Source organism: Corvus brachyrhynchos, unplaced genomic scaffold (genome assembly GCF_000691975.1).
Source record: "Corvus brachyrhynchos isolate BGI_N302 unplaced genomic scaffold, ASM69197v1 scaffold20, whole genome shotgun sequence".
Lineage (NCBI taxonomy): Eukaryota > Metazoa > Chordata > Aves > Passeriformes > Corvidae > Corvus > Corvus brachyrhynchos.
In genome coordinates, this window is record NW_008235735.1 from 85,199 (window position 1) to 102,982 (window position 17,784).

Sequence of the window (17,784 nt, forward strand, 5' to 3'; positions counted from 1 at the left end):
TGGTAAACGTTCTCCCTTTCCTTCTCCGTCGTGCAGCCTATGGAATCAACAGCATCCTGTACCAGCGGGGCATCTACCCCCCCGAGACCTTCACCCGCGTGCAGAAGTACGGACTCACCCTGCTGGTCACCACGGACCCCGAGCTGGCCAACTACCTCAACAACGTGACGGAGCAGATGAAAGGTGCGGGCCGGCGGCGGGGCCTTCCCTGCGGTGTCCCTGCCGCTGTTCCTCGCGCTCTAAGTGACTGCCGTGGCTTCTTGCAGAGTGGCTGTACAAGTGCATCGTGCAGCGCCTGGTGGTGGTCATCTCCAGCATCGAGAGCAGCGAGGTCCTGGAGCGGTGGCAGTTTGACATCGAGTGTGACAAAACTGCAAAGGATGACAAGTGAGTACCACGGTCCCTCCACTCCTGCTCTTGCCTGTCCCGAGTACCAGTGCAGGCACAGGATTAATGCCAGAGACTCGTTTCTTCAAACCTTTCTTAGTGCCCTGCCCTCCCTCTGTTTGTCTGCAAACCAGTCATTATATGACTGAACACACAAACAACAATAAAGGGAGACCAGTTATCACTTAACTTTTCTAAGGACTTAAAAGTGTCACTACTACTCTAAAAATACTGTAGCAAACAGTCTAACAGAGCTTAACAAAGAGAACTATATTTAGAGGAAACTATCAGCCCAGTAGAATGTTTTTCTCTTACCAGAATTTTCTTATTTTTCCAGTGGACCACGAGAGAAATCTCAGAAGGCAATTCAGGATGAAATTCGCTCTGTCATCAGACAAATAACTGCCACAGTAACCTTCCTGCCACTCTTGGAATCTGCCTGTGAGTATTCTGAACTGCATGAAAGAAATCAAATGCTTTTGAAAAACCTCAGTAACTTTCCAACTTTAGAAGAGATCTTCTGATTTTCTGAGGCTTTTTAATTATTACACATCGTGTACCATCACATTTGTGAGACAGCACTTTGTTAGACTGAGATCAGGACAGAACTTGGGGTGTCTTAGCAAACTTGAGCAAATTAGTATGTATGCCCTAAGGAACGCAAGCTTTCATGAATAATTTGTTCATATGAAGTGTTATACAGAGCTCAGCTCCACAGCATTTTAACATGTTTAAAAAAAAATTTATGACACTCACTTGAGAAAACTAAAATGGCCTCACATGAATATAATTTAACTATTTTTTTTCCATATAACTATTATAACTTCTGAAAACCTTGGTCCTTGTCTCAAGTTCTAGAAGATGCACTTCAAACCCTCCATCTCCTTATGGTGAATTTGTTCTCCCTTGCTCCCAGGTGCCTTTGACTTGCTGATATACACAGATAAAGATCTGGCAGTGCCAGAAAAGTGGGAAGAGTCAGGACCACAGTTCATAGCCAATTCAGAAGAGGTTCGGCTGCGTTCCTTCACTACCACAATCCACAAAGTCAACACCACGGTGGCTTACAAAAAGGATTCTGTTCCCTAAGATGCAGGGGGAAGTTTTGTGTGTGTAAATATCCTGTCACCTTGTATAGTTTCTGTTCATCATGCAGCTAAGCTATGAACCCATCATTACTGTCCTCTTGATGAAGTATGACACAGAGAAAAAGACAACATGCCTGTCTGTGATAACGTGACACTAGATTAAGCTGGCATCATTTTTAAAGAGGCTTAAAAGTATTCATGGTGATAGTTCAATTCTTACTTTACCGTATGAGCTAAATTAAACCACTGCCTCTGCTAGAAAACCTGCCTAAATCTAGGATTAGCTGCTAGAATTGTGTTCAGATCCTGTAATTTTATATTTTAGAATTATTTTAAGCTGCATTCTGTTAGCAGGCTTAAGTTCTCTGTAGCAACTAAAACAAATCTCATTTCTGGTGTGCCAATTTTCATGTTAAAAGCCTGGGCTGTTTTATTACCAGAAATAGCCCTAAAATGAATCAACCAAGCAATTCTTGTACCTTACTACAATGGAAGCAGCTGTTCATCATGGAAACTTTAAATACATGAATCTTTGTACTGTCATGACCACTGGGCTCTAGTTGTGGGGACAGAGTTGTTTTAAGTCTGTGTATGTCTGTAGTGTCTGTCCAGCATTTTCTATGTTTGTACTCGTTTTACAGAATAAAGCTTCGAGTTTTATAGTGCTCTAATTCAGAGTCTGCAGTACTTTGTGTTTCAGAGGATTTTAGGAATGCTACATCCTAGTTTGTAACTGTCACACCAGTAACACACCCAAAAGGCATCCCCCTTGTGTTGTTACTTACCCTCTAAGTCTCCAAACAAATGGTGTGGAGTCCATATGAAATCCATTAATGGATTAACAGTTTCCCCCACGTAAGTTCAAGTAACAATATAAATAGTCACAGTGCCCTAATGATTAAGCACAGTGCCTTCCGTATTTGTTAAACAGCACTGGACTCTTCATGTGTTCTTACCCATTTTTGTAGTGGAAGAAATTAGGGATTTAAAACTGGAACTCTGGAACTTTCAGACTCTTCCATGGTTTTGTTCACTTCCTTCACTAAATTCATTCCAGCCAGAGTGTTTAACTCTGTTTTTTCCACTCTTTTGCAGTACTGTAGGGCTTTCTGTTATATATAATTTCAGAAGTTTATTTAAAAAACATCAATTGCATGTACCCCACCCTACAACTGTATTACAACCTTTCTGGGCTTTCCTATTTCCAGGAAATAATTCTCTCCAACAGTCCCAATCTAGCGGAAGTAAAAAACGCAGTCCTCTGTAAACCAGGAGCACAAAAATCATATTTTTTTAAAATAAATACAATCTAGGTACTTAAAAAGTTACATTATTCACTGCTAGGGCTGCAGAAACAGAAGAATACCTGGTGTTTTCTTTTGCCTGTCAGCACAATTGTGGTGACTGCACTATCTCTTCACCCCTAGAAGCAGGTGTACTTCAAAGAGTGAAGTCTGCAACAGTGAGCATAAAAAACCCTCATTTTACAGAGATGCAAAAGTCAAATTGCTCCAAGAAGCTCATTCTTGTACCAAATGGAATTTATGATGTTTTTTAAGAAGGCCCAGCCCGAAGTCCATCTCCATCATCATCTCTGTATTTCTTCTTTTATAGAGGGACCAGCAGTCAAGAGAAGTAGTAGATCATTGCATGTAAATAATGTCCGTGAAAGGTACATGTGAAAAGAACAGGTCATAGATCCTAAAGTTTCTCACAAAGACCCTGCAGAATAGGAAAAAAAAGTAAAAGTAAGTCATATTAATCTCCCAGGAACCAAGCCTTCATGGAGGTGTCCAGCACGATGTGCTGATTCCTAAGGGGACCCACACTCTTGATTAGCTTCTCCTACTCTGAGATCACTTTTATACAGTGACAATCAAAACAAGGGAGCCCCCTTCATCTCCAATGGCAGTCTGCTTATCCTTAGGAAAGGGAATGAAGGGTAAGACTCAAAATTAACCCAGCAGGCACTGCTCACCTGACTAGTTGAGCTGACGGATGAGCTGGTTGATTGCTTCCCCCCTGTAGCCAGGCTTGCCCATCTCCTTGAGGAAACCCACTCTGTTCCGCGACGCGTGGCGAGCCACTGACAGATGGAAGGGCCACAGAAAGCTGGTGACTCGTTTGAAATACTTGCCAGTTGAGTAGATTTCATGAATAAGGTCTTCCAAGCAAATAATACCACAGCCCCCTGCAGGAGGAAAAAAAAAAGAAGAGATGCCCAACTGTATCATCTTTCCTCACGCTGCTCCAGAATTGCCAGTCCTCCAGTTTGGGAAGATTTTGTCTCTCCGCACCCTCTCAGATCAGACGGTGATCTCTCAACACCTAACTCCTTCCTCAATTTTCTCCTCCACCTCCTCACCTAAATGTTGCTCTATCAGCATGTTGTCTGTCAGAGGCACCCTCTTTTTCTTGATCTTGGCTTGGCCCCGTTTCAGGATCAGCTCTCGTACAGATTTCAGGTTAGGCTGCCTGTACAGAAACAAAAATCAGATTCTGTAAGAGAGACACAATGCAGAGGGAAGCCCCACCCCACTTCCTTGTGCAGAGGTGGGGAAGTAACCAAGTTATGTTGAGAACAGTAAGAAAAGTTTTCGATATAAAGTTGATTAAGTTTTGACCATTACTGGAGAAGTAATGGATCTGTGATACCAGCTGGAGAAGCCAATGACCCCCAAGTCCCCAGGAGGGGTACATACCCCCACGCCACATAAGGCTCCACAATCCGCAGCATCTTCAGCGACAGCGGGCTCAGCTTAACGAATACCCCAGTGTAATTCTTCCTCAGCCGCAGCAACTCCATCACTCTTTTCACCCTCTTAGTCACTCCCTTAATACTGAGTCAGAAAAAAATAATGTTATTAGTAACCACATTTCTCTAATTCAGCAACAAAAGGCCTCAGATCACCTGCAAGGAGATATGCCTGGGTTGATCCCACTGCCTTGGCATAGAAATGACACAACAAAGGCTAGCAACAATAAAGGAAGGAGCAGGGCAAGTTCCTTACTCCACAATCCGCACGACGAAGGCCAGTTTGCTCTCCTGAGGTGCCGCTGCCTGCCCAGGCCTCTGCTCCATGCGCCTCAGCCGGGTGTCATCCCGGCGTTTGCGCCATGAATCCCGAACGAAGGTCTCCAGGCGTCTGAACTGGATCTGTTTCCCCTTCTGCTGCTACAGACAAAAGGAAAAGAAAGTATCCCCCATCCCAACAGTCTCAGAGGTTTGTATCTGAAAGGCCAAATGAAATGCAGAAGTAGTGAACAATGTTCTTTCAGCTTTGGAAGCAGTAAGAAGAAAATAAATTTGATTATCTAAGCCCAAGGGAGACAGAACTGAGGGACAACACATGAATTTACACACAACTACTATTTATGAACAGTGAACAAAAATATAAATTAGGGAAAACAGAGCAAGACCCGTGATACTTCTAGGCGTAGCTACACACAGAGCTCAGCAATGGCTGGGAAAGCCAGAAACAACATCTGGGTAAAACAGATGCTACAGCAATACCCTAGTGTGACTCATAAATACACTCCAACAGAAAAAAAACTGCATTTAAAGTCCTTTTCTATACAGGCACACATGCAAAAAAAACCCCAAAAATTCAAACATTCAAGTAACTATTAAGTATTGCTAATTTAAACAGAGAACATCCGGCTCACCTGATAAAAAGTCTTTTCATTATTACTGGAAAATGTAAACCTCCTTTTTTAAATTGAGAAGATGTTTAAAGGCCTCTCCTTTATTTAGAAATTAGTACATCCACCTAAGTCATAGTGTTTTCTCAGATGAACAGGACTTGAAAATGCACAGCATTACACAATTATATTCAAGATACTCTACTGGTTAAATTAGCAGGCCATTTTGAATTAAAGAATCTAATGTCATGTGTCTTCTGTTCTATTTCATCTTGTAAATCACCCATGAAATTGGTTTGAATTTTCAAAGCAGGCAGACTTAATCTAAGTCTCACCACTACGATAATTTTTCTAATGAGAATCTTATGGAGTGGTTATTTAACATTATTACTTATGCTTCCACTTCCACCTTGGAAATACAGCAAGCCACTGATGCGTTTAAAAATGTAAACACGGTATTAAACAGAAATGGCAGGAGTTTTGCATATAATCTCATAGAAAAAAGATTCACTGGGAAAGCTTTAAGACAAACACCTACTGTATCAGCTGAGGTACAGCACAGCAGGTCTCAAACTGGGAATTAGAAAGGTTTGCTGTGCTGTGCCGGTCTGGAAAAGGCAGTGTGCACGGGGAGTGTCTGCAGTAGAACATGTGCCACCCCACACGAAGAAAAAGGCTTCATGATGACCTGTGTCTGCTCTAACAGATAAATAAACGCAGCCTCAGAAAAGCACACTTTCCATGCAGGGTTACAATGCAAAGGTGGTTTCAGACAGTGAATTCTCAGGGCAGCACTGACAATTCAGCGGCGGTGCAGTTTCCCGCATGTGGCTGCTAACACCTGCTCACCACCGCGGATCCACAGGCACAACTCACAGTCTTCCATGTACTTCTGTTTCAGTGTAATAACCTGTAAAACTCTGTCCTCTTTACAAGGCTCAGAGACACACGGAGAAGGTGTTTAGGGACTCAGGCTCCCCTCGGAGGTAACCCCGAAGATGCTCCCTGCCCACCCGCAGCGCTCGGGCATCCCCCCCTCGCTGAGGGGGCCGATCACTCGGATCACTTCCGTACGAATTCAAGTGATTGCGATTCCCTCCTCCGGAGGACGAGCTGGGGCTGCAGGACCAGGCTCTGCCGGGACCCGCCGTACCTTGCGTTTGTTGAGCAGCGCCTGCTTGGCCTGGGTGGCCTTGATGGCCAAGTACGCCTTCCTCTTCTTCAGCAAGTTCTCCGGCACCAGCGGGATCCGCCGCCTCGGCCTGCGGGCGAGACAACCCGGTCACATCCCGCATCCCGACCCCCCCGGGCCGCCGCCGCGCATGCGCCGGGGCGGGGCGGGGCCATGGCCGCTCCTCCTGAGGCGCCGCTCGCCTTTGCCCGGGATCGCGGAGCGCCGGGAAGCGCCTGTCCCGGCGGGGAGGGACGCGCTGCTGGCCGGCCCTCCGCTGTCCCAGCGCGTTCCACACGCTGCGAGCACTGGGGAGGAGCGGGCACTGGGCCACGCGGTGCGACAGCCGGGTCACCCGCAGGTGGTGCCAGAGCCTCACGCTCAGTTGGGATGGTGTTGGGGTTGTGTTCCTGGTGTGCTCCATCCAATTCCCCGTGCAGGATAGAGAAGGGATGTGTGCCTTTACACTCTGAAATAATTTTCATTCACAGTTTCCTCTCACCAGCTGGGAGCTACAGCCTTGCTGGAAGATTCAGTGGTGCCCGGGTTTCGCTGCTCGTCTCTGTGACGCTGCAAACCTTTACAACACTGTAAATGAGCCCACTTCTGTTTTGACGCCGAAAACTAGAATTTCTGTGTTTAGAAACTCGATCCCAAATACCACGAAGAACACAGCCCTCGGTGAGCAAACCCAGCTCCCCATCAACTTTTAGATATGAGACGCAAAGCAACGAATTTAAGAAAGAAATAATCTGAAACTGTCACCGAAACAAATCCATAACTACATACATTTTATCCTGACTTATAAAAATAGCTGGAGTCCCTGGTAGCTGACAACAGAAAAAGTGGCCCATTTAAATCTACAAATGAACGTGCTTTGTTTAACAGGAGGGAAATGCAAACAGACTCTCAGGTATTCCATTATTAATGGCAAAGAAACAATACATAAGTAAATATTTGAAGCGCTGTCGCTATGAGATGTCGCCCAGCACAGCAGCGTTCCTAGGCTGACTCGTTAAACTTTAACCAGTAGTTATATTGTTTTAATGAATGGATATTCAAATATCTCTGTTTGCAGGGATACCCAAGGAAAGTGTTCTCATTTTCCTAGACAGCAACCTGTTGTACACCGGCCTTCAGCGCTCCGAACTCCTGCACGCAAAATTTTAAGGCTCTGATTCCAAAAGCCAAGTCAGGAGATGAAGTGGAATGTCAGAAGTCCATGAAACTTCTTGCCTCGTTTTCTCACTCCACGGGTATAAAACCCCATTAAATTAACTTCAAATCCCACAAAATCTTTATTGACACTGCGTGCAGTCTCAAAACAGCAAAAGAGCTTGAAGTCCATCACTCTCATCATCGAACCATGCCCCAGTCTGAAATCTGTCTGCAATAAATTCCCTATAAAAGAAGCCAAAGAAATTAAATTTTGTTTATTTCACCAAACAATGATCTAATCTTGGGAATATTTTAATAAGGGAAGTATCTTCTGATCTTAAATTATGCCCATTTTCAGATCTTTTAAGGAAAAAGTTTATATGATTTGAAAGATGCCCAGGAACTACTCCATACACACATGCAAACCAATAATTAATAGAGAGAAAAGCTGGGTGATCCAAGACTTTCTTTCATGGAAATAGCAATCATATGGACATAGTCTAATATTTCATATTTTTGAAAAACATTGTGGATAGATGCATGGGTTTATTCTTTTCAAAATAAGCTTCCTTAAGAGGGGCATTTTTGTCAGAAATCCTGCAAATTCACTGCAAAAGGAGCAATCTGGGTATAATGAAGACACGTGGATGAGACTAACGCAGATGTGTACCCTGAGTTAGTGGCACCTAATATGTCAAATTGTAAAGGCTAAAAAATAAAACTTGTTTTTGTGTCTCCTCGGAAAAAAATTGGAGTGGGGCAAAACAGTTAATTCTTTAGTGCCACTAATTTACCAGCATTAATGGAAAACATTCCAGTTTCAAAAGCCCGATTTGACAATAACTATTGTGAATACTTCCCTGGAAGAAAAGCAGACTACTAATAAACCCCTGGCCTACTCACACTTACTGTCCCTGGAAATTATATCTGGAGTTTTAAGTTATAAATATTAAATTACAGATTTAGATCTGTCAGAATGTTCTGACATTCTTTAAAAGAGTAGTGGTACCTATTTACAAGTTCCACGGTGAAACAGTTGTAAGAATTAAAATGTAAATTAATTTTGTTTTACTTCCAATGTACTTGTAAAGGCCTGGCTAATGAACCTGAAATAGAAAAATGGTTTTTCAATTACAATAAACAGCAATGAAAATAATTTATTTTTGTGTCTTGTCTACAAGAGAGTACACAGAGTGTCTGCAATTTGAATGTACTACAAATTTAATTGTATCTTTAAAGAAAAATGGAGGTAAAAATAGGCATCATTATGTATGGTCTCCACAGGTCTCCATGACCTCTCTTCTTCTTCCACAGTGATGAAAAGCTGCATTTTATCTGGGAGAAAGACCGATTCAATTATGTCGGAGATAAAAGACAGTGAGAACAGAATAGGAGTCTTTCCCACACTCAGTAATTGGGAATCCTACCTCCTACTAGATTACTTTTTAATTGAACCTTCAAGATAATTATGCCATTTAGGTTGTGGAAGCATATTAATAAGTACACCACAGCATAAACTATTCATAAAAATACTACAGACTGGGGAGCCATAAAAAGAGATGGAATGGAATAGCCTAATTAGGAAATTTATCATGTCAGTGTAGACAACTTAATAGGAGATGGTTTGTACAGGCAGAATATGCTCTCTGTCCTAAATGTCAGTGATTCTGATACAATGGTGGTAGGTGGTGGACAATGACTTTTACTCTTTTTTTAAAAAAAGAAAGCATTTAATTACTTTTATTTTATGGCTCTGGTTACTGACACAACTACATAAAATCCTTTTGCAGGTTTAGTTTTGGAGACTAGACAAACAACAGGCAGCTGTTGTTTCAGCAGAAACAGCAATCAGAAGAGGATTAAAACATTGTAAGTGAGAAGTTACCTGCAGTAATTAATATAAAATCACAGCAGAGTAATTTCACTGGTTTGTAGCAAGGCTGAGCCCTGAAGGAAGCTGTGGCCCTGAGTGCTGTGACAGTGCACAACAATAGGGCTATAAAGGTCCTCTCACTTTTTTCTCTGGTAATGTATTCAGGGAAAGTTCTGACTGGAACATCTGATTTTGCCTGCAATTACTAGTGAGACCTGCCCAGTCAAGATAAAGGTACAGAGCATTGGTATTTGGCCAGGAAATACCAGGCAGGGAAACACAGAGCCCGAGGGATGTAAGTGGTCACCTGTAGCTTTATCCCAAGAAAGGGGCTGTGTCCCTACACACAGCAGAAACAAAGGAAGGGAGGAGGTAGTTGCAGGATTTTCCTCACAGTGCAGCAGAAGATGTTATAAGGCTGAGTGCTAAGGCAGTGAGACAGCAGATGAAAATCAGTAAATAAAAGTGCAGCAATGATTCAAAAATTTTTATATGAAATGACAGGCTCCAGGCTAGATAATAAGCTTGGGAGTAGGATTTTGGAATTATTAGAGATAGATAAAAGTATCAGCTTAATGCTTAGCACAACAGAAGAGTAATTGAACATTATTAGGGAACGGGTAAAGAACAAAGCAGAGACTCTGATTCCACAGTGTGGCCTCTCACACCCACATTTTGGATGCTCCAGCTTTGGTCAGTCATCTTTCTTCCATCTGCCCATCCCAACCTCCGCTCACCTTTCTGCAAGACAGACTTGGAAAAGGTTCAAAGAAAGAAGATCAAACACAGGGAGTAGTTTCCATCTGTGGAGCAGTTACATAGACTGGACCTGCCAGCTGGGAGAAAGGTGTCTGAGGGAAGATAAAACAGTCAGTAAAATGATAAATGCTGGGATAATTGCTCCCTCTTTCTTTCAGCACAAGAGGAAGGGAACCTTGCATGAAGGTAGCAGGAGGCAGGTTCACAACAAATAACGTGGTTTTTTCAGCACATGAACTTGTAGTGAAGACCCAGACCACTTAGCCACCGGAGGAGTTACGCATTCCAGCCATGCATCCCTATCCACCTCCTGCCTTCCCAAGTGGATCTGGCCTTTCTATCATCTCGACTTTAAACTTTTCATTCAACTGAGATCTATCCTGTTTTGTATTTGTCCTTGCTATTATAGCACAACATTAGAAAAGGCAGCCAGAAATCTGTTTCTTTGCCTGCATACAGAAGGGCTCATTTAATCTGAATGCACGCCCTTCTCCCCCATTCACCTGCACTGCGTCCCATTTTCCTGCCTTTGAAGTCCATCCTTTCCAGGCTTTAAAGAGCTTTAGAGAAATGAATCCTGTTCCTGCAGTGATCTATTATCGGCATTGCCTAAAAGCTAAAAGGATGAGGCAAATTTGCCAAAAACCTGAGAAGAGGCGGAATAAGTGAGAAGGAAATCAAGGAGCTGTGTAGCTCCAGGTAGCCCTGCCTGGACCACAGCTGTGGAGAGCACCTGCAGCAAGCAAAGCCCTGTTGCTTGGTACCAGCAGCTTGTAGCATCACTGTCCAGTTGTAACAGTGATCAATCAGCTGAGACTGGGGCACTCCATCACCTGGAATAAAGGGGTATGAGGTGAGGGGAGTGCCTCAACAGGAATAAACCACAGAAATTCAAAGCAACTGTGCTGCTTCTCTGTGCTGGGCTCAGCAAGACTAGCTTCTTCCCTGAGAATTTTCCACAACCCCTGGAAGGATCAAGGCCTTTCTCTAACAGATGCTGTGTTTTCACATCTGAGAGAGTTTCTGACTCAAGAGACTTCCTTAGGAAGAGCTCATAAAGAAAAACCAGATCCTGTTTCTAAACCAGTCAGCAGGATAAAAAACCTGTCTTTCTAGTTTCAATTTTCTATACACATATTCATTTTTTGATATGTTGTATAGACAAAGTAAAGGATTAATCATATTTTTTTTCTATTTTTTTAACAGTAAGAATAAGCTTCTTCCTGCCAGTACACAAACCCAACAGTGAAATAAATCACTCGGGTGCAGGTGTGCTTCAAACAAATGTTAATTATCAAAATTACCTAATAATTGTCAAAATATTAATTCTCAAAACAGTATTTCTCTCCTTGGCATCTGACACACTGCAGTTGTAGATGAAAAACGCCAGCAAAAACACGCCATTTTTTTCTTTAGACCAGTTTTGTCAAGGCACTGCCTAATGTAAGAGTTGGTGCTATGTGATGAGGCAGAGCTAATTAGGCAGGTAGATTTTATCAAAGAAGAGAAGGCTCTTAAATCTGCGGCAGAGGGAAGAACCTGACCTACTTTGTGTGTATCCTGGTGCTTTCATTTCAGGTGTTTTCACAGTCTTCCTAAATTCCCCATACAGCTAACGTAGAAAGGCTTTATGTATTTTCAGACTTCATAATTTAATTGCTTTAACTCAGGTTTCAGTATCTCCCTGTCAAAGAAAAATCATTCCTCACAGCCTTTTTGACAGAAGGTGGAGATGAATACCTTCAAATTCACTCCATTTCCAAATCCTGAAATCTCTATACAGAAATGCTTTAATATGAAGAAAGAATGGTAAATGATGGCTTCTCCATCTCTTGTTCTCTTCAGCTCCAGACTGGCTCCCTTTCTGGGAGATAAGCTTGAATGAAAACACGTTATCTGCAGGATTCAGCACAGAGATAACAAGATGCAGTGTAATGGATTGTCAGAATGCACTGCTGCAATGTGATCCTACTTCTGGTGTCAGGAGGAACGTGGGTCAGGAAGAGCTGCCCGTTCTGAGGCTGGGGCTGGAGCTGGAGCTCAGCTCCAGGGATTTACCACAGGAGTTTCCAGCTCCTGGCAGGGCAGGCCCTGGCACCGTCCTCTCCTTCCCTTTGTACACTGATTTCTATGTGAAAAAAGTGCACATGCAGGGCAGGAAAGAGCCAGGAAACATTGCTGCCACATCCTAGTGAGGCCTAAGAACTGCAGACTACCTTGCAGCACAGACCTGTATAGCCTGGGATGCGCTGTAGCCCCAGTATTTCATTCTGATCCAGATAAGGATTTAATTTAAAGAGGTCACTTCTTCATGGATACTTCAAAACCTGGAAGGCACTGCTGGAATGCAACCCTGTTATCTGTTTGTAATGATCTGAAGACACCTGCATTTAGTGGTCTTTTAATATTATTATTATGGATCACCCACCAGATGGTTTCAATAAAATTACTTCAGATGATGAATAGTGCATGAACTCCTCACATCGCTTTAAGGGTTTGCTCTTCTGAATTTGCACTGTGGAAGTGCTCTCTTGGGCACATGTTTTTTTGTTGCTGATTCTCTTCTCCAGTTTACAAGACACCACATCTACAAGCTGCTTCCTGAATAATCACATGTACCTTTGAAGTGTGGATACTTCTGCCAGCACACACGGGCACTTCCACTGCTTTCTCTTTCTACAGACCGAAATTCACTGGAAAATTAATGTAAGGCTTCCCATATGGAGCTAAAAGGGAAATGTGGGGGATTTAGTGGAACAAATGGAAATATTTTTTTCTTCATTCACCCTAATTAAAATTAATATCACTTTGGCTCCAACTAACCCCACTGACTGTAAGGAAATGAGTAGTTCAGACTAGCAGCTCGCTGAGCTGAGATGCTGCTGCACATATGGTCTGTGTGATCACGGACTGTTCCTGAGAAGAGCCCAGATGGGTTACAGCAAGCATACAACAGAGACAGCCATGCTTTAGCCTCACTTGTTGTTATTAACTTGTTTCTCAGTTTCACTCGACTTTTAACTATGAGGTATTTGTCTATTGTCTGTTTTTGCCTTAGGCATAGTCTCTTTAGCTTGACTGTAATTCCTCAGCACTTTCTTGCACCCCCTCTTAATGACACAAGTTTTACTATATCAGAGAAGCCTGACCAAGAACTGTGCATCTTTAACAGACTTCTCCAAACATGTCACACCCTTGCTGCAGCAGTGGCATTAATAACCCCTGTCACACCTCCCAGTCCTTTGGGAAACTGCACTATCTGACAGTAAAACTTTTCTTCACATTATTCCCTAAGTGATCATTAAGAGTCTTTCACAAAAATGCACACAACATTCTTCCTGTTCTTTTTTAAACTATATTTTGAATAGAAATACCTGTTTTGTTGTTTGTATGCTTGATAGGTTCTGTGGCTGCTGCTTATAAGGTGTGAAATATTCCCTTTCAACCCTTCCAAATTCTATTAAAATCTAGTGCTTAAGTTACTGTTCCCCTGAGCTTAACCCATTTTAATAAGTTTTAGATGCTTATTTGGTTTCTATAATTTATCATCCATCTCCTAAATCTCTTTCCTTGCTTTAGCATATCCTTTGGAAGACACATGCCCAGAATATATTAAGAAAAATAATTACCAGTGGTGCAAATATAACAGTTTAAAGGCATTAAATGGGAATTACTGGGCTTCTGAAATGCAAAGCACACATCCATGCCAATTCTTTTGCTGGAGAAGGTGGAGGATAGGTAAGAAACTGAGGGGGTTTTGCTTTGTTAGCAATCCATTTTATGCCTGCAGTTCTAATGCTGGTGTTGGGCGGAAATTAAACATGGTATCTGTAGCAGAAGGTTTATTCATGAAACATGAGAATGTCAGTCATGCTTTTCTACCTAAAAAATACCAGTAGCTTCTCATTTTTTTGTATTTTTGGTATCCGAGCACTTCATAGAGATTTCACATTGCATTGACTGGAGAGACTGAATCAGAAATTGCGCCACTCCTCTAGAGCTCCCCTTCCTTCCACAAATGCATTTTCAGCTGAAATAGCAGCTTTGGCCACATGTTCTGACAGTGTGTATTTCGTTACTTTCTGTCGTCAAGTGCTGGATCTTTATTATGGTGACTATAAAACGGGATAAAAAATAGAACTATGCTAAATCTTAGTTTATATACCACTAATTTAATAGGGAGCTATTAAAGCACATCTAAAATAGAAACGTGCCCTTTAGCCCAAAACTTAATTTGTGCTGAACTTGTGTTCTTTCCAACATAACAGGAGGCCCCTGCTAATTCTGTAAAAATGAACTTTTTAAGCTACACTTACTTATTAGTAGCATTTTCATTAGGACTGACAAAAAAAAAAAAAAAAGAAAAAAAAAGAAAAAGGAAAAACTTAAGCTTAAATCTTTAAGCAAAAATGTTCCCACTGATATATTACTTGCCTAGGAAATTATTCACTCTTAAAAAGCTATTACTTACTGGGATAGTTGTAATTCTTTGGGATCTTTTCTTTTTTCATTTTGGTTGTTTGAAACATGCTACTTTTGAGAAACTTAGCCTCTTGATTTCACTGAAATCTGAGTTAAGCATTTTCTTGGGAGAGAATTTGTAATACAATAGCTGCTCTGGTTTGTGTTAAATTAAGTGTATGTAACACGGTGATCCCATGATCAATGTGACAGTTGAACACAAAGATCCCATCGCCACAGGTGGGCAGTGAAATCCCAGCCCGTAATGAACAAATTTATTGCACACAGTAGGTAAATGTTTGTTGTACCAAGTCTCAGAGTTGCTCCTCTTATTATTTTTTCCACAATCTCATTAAAACTGGATTATGGCTTAATATTGCTTTATTATCTGCACTTTGCCTGCCCAGCAGCACAGCGAGACAGTTGAGATTTTGAAACACTTTCACACTGACATAGATGAAATGACCCTGAATTCTTGTGGGGGGCAGAACAAGAAAAGGAATAGATGACCACAGAGGCCTGGCAAGGATGAAAATGATCCTTGGCTTCCACACTGGGACTGAAAATTCAAAAAGGGACCAAGGAAGCGTGGAAGAAGCAGCCCTAAAAATGCATCTTCACTTACCACATGTTACTGCATCAAGTTAAGAAATCTTTGCAACAAAATAAGCATTGACAAAGAGCTCTGTTTCTCCAGGAAAGGTCTCCACTTCTCTAAATGACTGAAGGATCACTTGAAACTGAGGAAAAACCTGCTGTGGTGACCAGTTCTGTGCACTTTATCACCAGCTGTAGGAATTTCCTATAATTATGCTCTGCAAGTAAATTACCATCAACATAACAAACACATCCAGACATTAAACGTGAACAGAGAGGCATCTGGGATCTTTGAAGAGACAGCAAATGTAATGTGATTAGAGTTGCTCTAAGATAGCTATGAAAGAACTTCCTGTTTGAGAGGATTTTGCCCACATCTTCTACCAAGAATAATACCAAACAATAACTGACATTTCTGCAGGGTCTTTGGCCCAAGGAGCTTGCAGAACAAAGTGGAATTGCTTCCTAGTTACCCAAGGTTTTGTTGTGTTTTATGATCAGGGCCTCAAAGTCAATACTCCAACTTGAAGCTGTGCCTCTTGGTAGGGTGGGATGGTGCTGACATCATGTCACACAAGGGAAAAGTTGGGAAGACTGTGCCTGACAGACAAGGTGTCCATGGTCATTCACCCACTATGATATAATCCAAATCCCTTGGGGCTGGTGCAGGGAGACCTGCTTCACCTCCTGTGCTTTCCACACAGGAGTTAAAGGCCATAAGAGTAAGACCCAGCTCCTGCTTCTTCCTCCATCTCTTCCCAGCAACCAAATTTCAAGTCTGAGCACACTCCTGTGGACTGTTGTCTCTGTTTGAGAGCAAATTAATTACAGGCATATTGGAAATGTGAGCAAATTAAAATCCTCTTGCTTTATATATTTGCATCATCTGGTCTGAATTTCATGAGAGAAAATGGACAATTAAAACGGCACAGAATTCCTTAGGAACTGCAAGTAGCTGTGTGAGAGCCGGCACACGGCTGTGAGAAGGCAGCCAGAATCTTGTGAAGGAATAATTGAAAGGACTAACAGGGAGCACCATATGCTCACAATCTGGGTCTGGCCACAGGCAGCACAGAGCATGCAGCCAGGCCAGTAAGGGCCACAGGTGCCAACAGCTCTAGAAACCAAAGAATAAATCCCAAAGGAAAGAGTATCTCTATCTAGGACATGGGTGTCAGTCAAAGGATCTGGACAGATGACTCCTAAAGGATTTTTCTGCATCTGTGCAAGATATTTCTGCAAGTCCACCTGTGAGTGGCTGGGGAATCAGGAATTGCTCCTCTGCCTCAGCCACCACTGTCTGCAGCCCAGTTTTTAAGCTAGAACAGTCCACTTTTGTGGGGTTTGTGCTAAAACAAGGACTTCTAACTGGCACATTGACAGTGAGGACATCTATCTCACTCTGATGTTGTTGCAGGGAGTGATGGATACTTATCTGTGGGCAGCACTGCCAGGAGCCCCTGCCAGCTCAGCTTTTAGGGTCCCATGTGAGCTGGAAGGGTGGTGTTGTTAGGGCAGATGGGAGAGGAATCTTCTTCCAGGTCCTGCCCAGACACACCAGGGCTGTTCACAGCCTGGCCTGGAAGAGAAGATTAATGCTCCTTCCCACTGGCTTGCATGTTCTTTTATCTTACCATGTATCTAGAAACAACACACCTGAAGCAATAAACTCAATTTAAAAAAAGCCAGGGGTAAGGTATTTACTATTAGTATGTGCTTTTCCTCAGAGATAAATGGTTAAACTCTTCCCAAACTATCTAAACACCAAAGACAAAGCTGCTTTTGTGACAGAAAGCTCAGTGAAGATGTGGGACTCGATTCTTGTGGATACTGAATTCTCTTCTCTGAGCTCATAGCCAAGAACTGGACACTCTGGGAGAGCCTGACTGTACAGCAGAGGTAAAGCACTGCTTACCCACTATATAAGGAATAGATCTCCAGGCCTGCAATCTCAGCAAAAGGAGGAAGACATACTAATAAAGTACTATAAATACAGAAGTGTTTATAGGACATGTTATATAACACTTCTCCTCAAGCTTTGTGCCTTCCCTGTGCTGACAAACACCACGAAACGTTTTATCTCTCTGCCTCTTTATATTAAAGGGAATCTAATTTTAAGAACAGAAACTGGGCCAGTATCTTATGATTTAAAGCTACAAATTAGCATTCATATGAGCAAAGAGTTTGCATCGTGTTCTATTTCCTGTTTCTATCCTACCTTCCCCCCCCAAAAATGTTATGCTTTTTTTTCTGTTTGCAGACTAATGCTGAAAGCAGCAGTAGTTCCACAGTTTCAGAATGCATTTAAGAGAGAAAAAATGTATTTTTCAAATGCATTAATTGGAGAAACACACTAAAAGGCTTAAGTAATTTTTATGACGGTTGAGGTAATAGATGGCATCTGCTTTTCTTTGCAAATAAATGTCAAGTAGCAAGCCTACGGTCCTAAAAGCTGTGAACAGCTGCTAACCAAAGAGGCCAGAAGTTGCAGTGGAATAAAGTATTTTCTTAATATGTTGTAAGGAAGACAGTCTGGCTAACATGAGGAGATGATATTAGATCCCCATATAATCCTCAAGTTGAAAGAAAATGCAAATCCAGTGAAACCTCATCCCAACCCATCCGAAAGAGCGAACACAGTAATGATG

At 42.2% G+C, this 17,784-nt stretch overlaps 2 protein-coding genes across 2 annotated transcripts; one reads left to right on the forward strand and one right to left on the reverse strand.

The window, feature by feature from the left end:
- Window positions 1-5: 5 nt before the first annotated feature.
- Window positions 6-2,059, forward strand: MAD2L1 (MAD2 mitotic arrest deficient-like 1 (yeast); the record flags this gene model as incomplete). The annotated part of the gene is made up of 4 exons (XM_008631938.2): window positions 6-183; window positions 267-387; window positions 725-828; window positions 1,304-2,059. Coding segments are annotated over 4 exons (576 nt in total), but the record flags the coding sequence as incomplete, so codon positions are not given.
- Window positions 2,060-2,592: 533 nt separating this feature from the next.
- RPL7L1 (ribosomal protein L7 like 1) lies at window positions 2,593-6,398 on the reverse strand. Its single transcript, XM_017731217.1, has 6 exons — window positions 6,271-6,398; window positions 4,487-4,650; window positions 4,178-4,315; window positions 3,841-3,950; window positions 3,454-3,666; window positions 2,593-3,197 (listed from the first exon to the last, which is right to left on the reverse strand). Exons 2-5 carry the CDS (start codon window positions 4,555-4,557, stop codon window positions 3,458-3,460), a joined length of 528 nt encoding a protein of 175 aa, XP_017586706.1. The 5' UTR covers window positions 4,558-4,650; window positions 6,271-6,398; the 3' UTR covers window positions 2,593-3,197; window positions 3,454-3,457.
- Window positions 6,399-17,784: the final 11,386 nt, after the last annotated feature.

Coding starts and splice junctions, on each gene's coding strand:
- RPL7L1 (XM_017731217.1), bottom strand. CDS start 4,557: ATGGAGCAGAGGCCTGGGCAGGCAGCGGCACCTCAGGAGAGCAAACTG. Junction 4,316..4,486: donor TTCGTCGTGCGGATTGTGGA/GTAAGGAACTTG, acceptor TTTCTGACTCAG/TATTAAGGGAGTGACTAAGA. Junction 3,667..3,840: donor GCTGATAGAGCAACATTTAG/GTGAGGAGGTGG, acceptor TTCCTCCTGCAG/GGGGCTGTGGTATTATTTGC.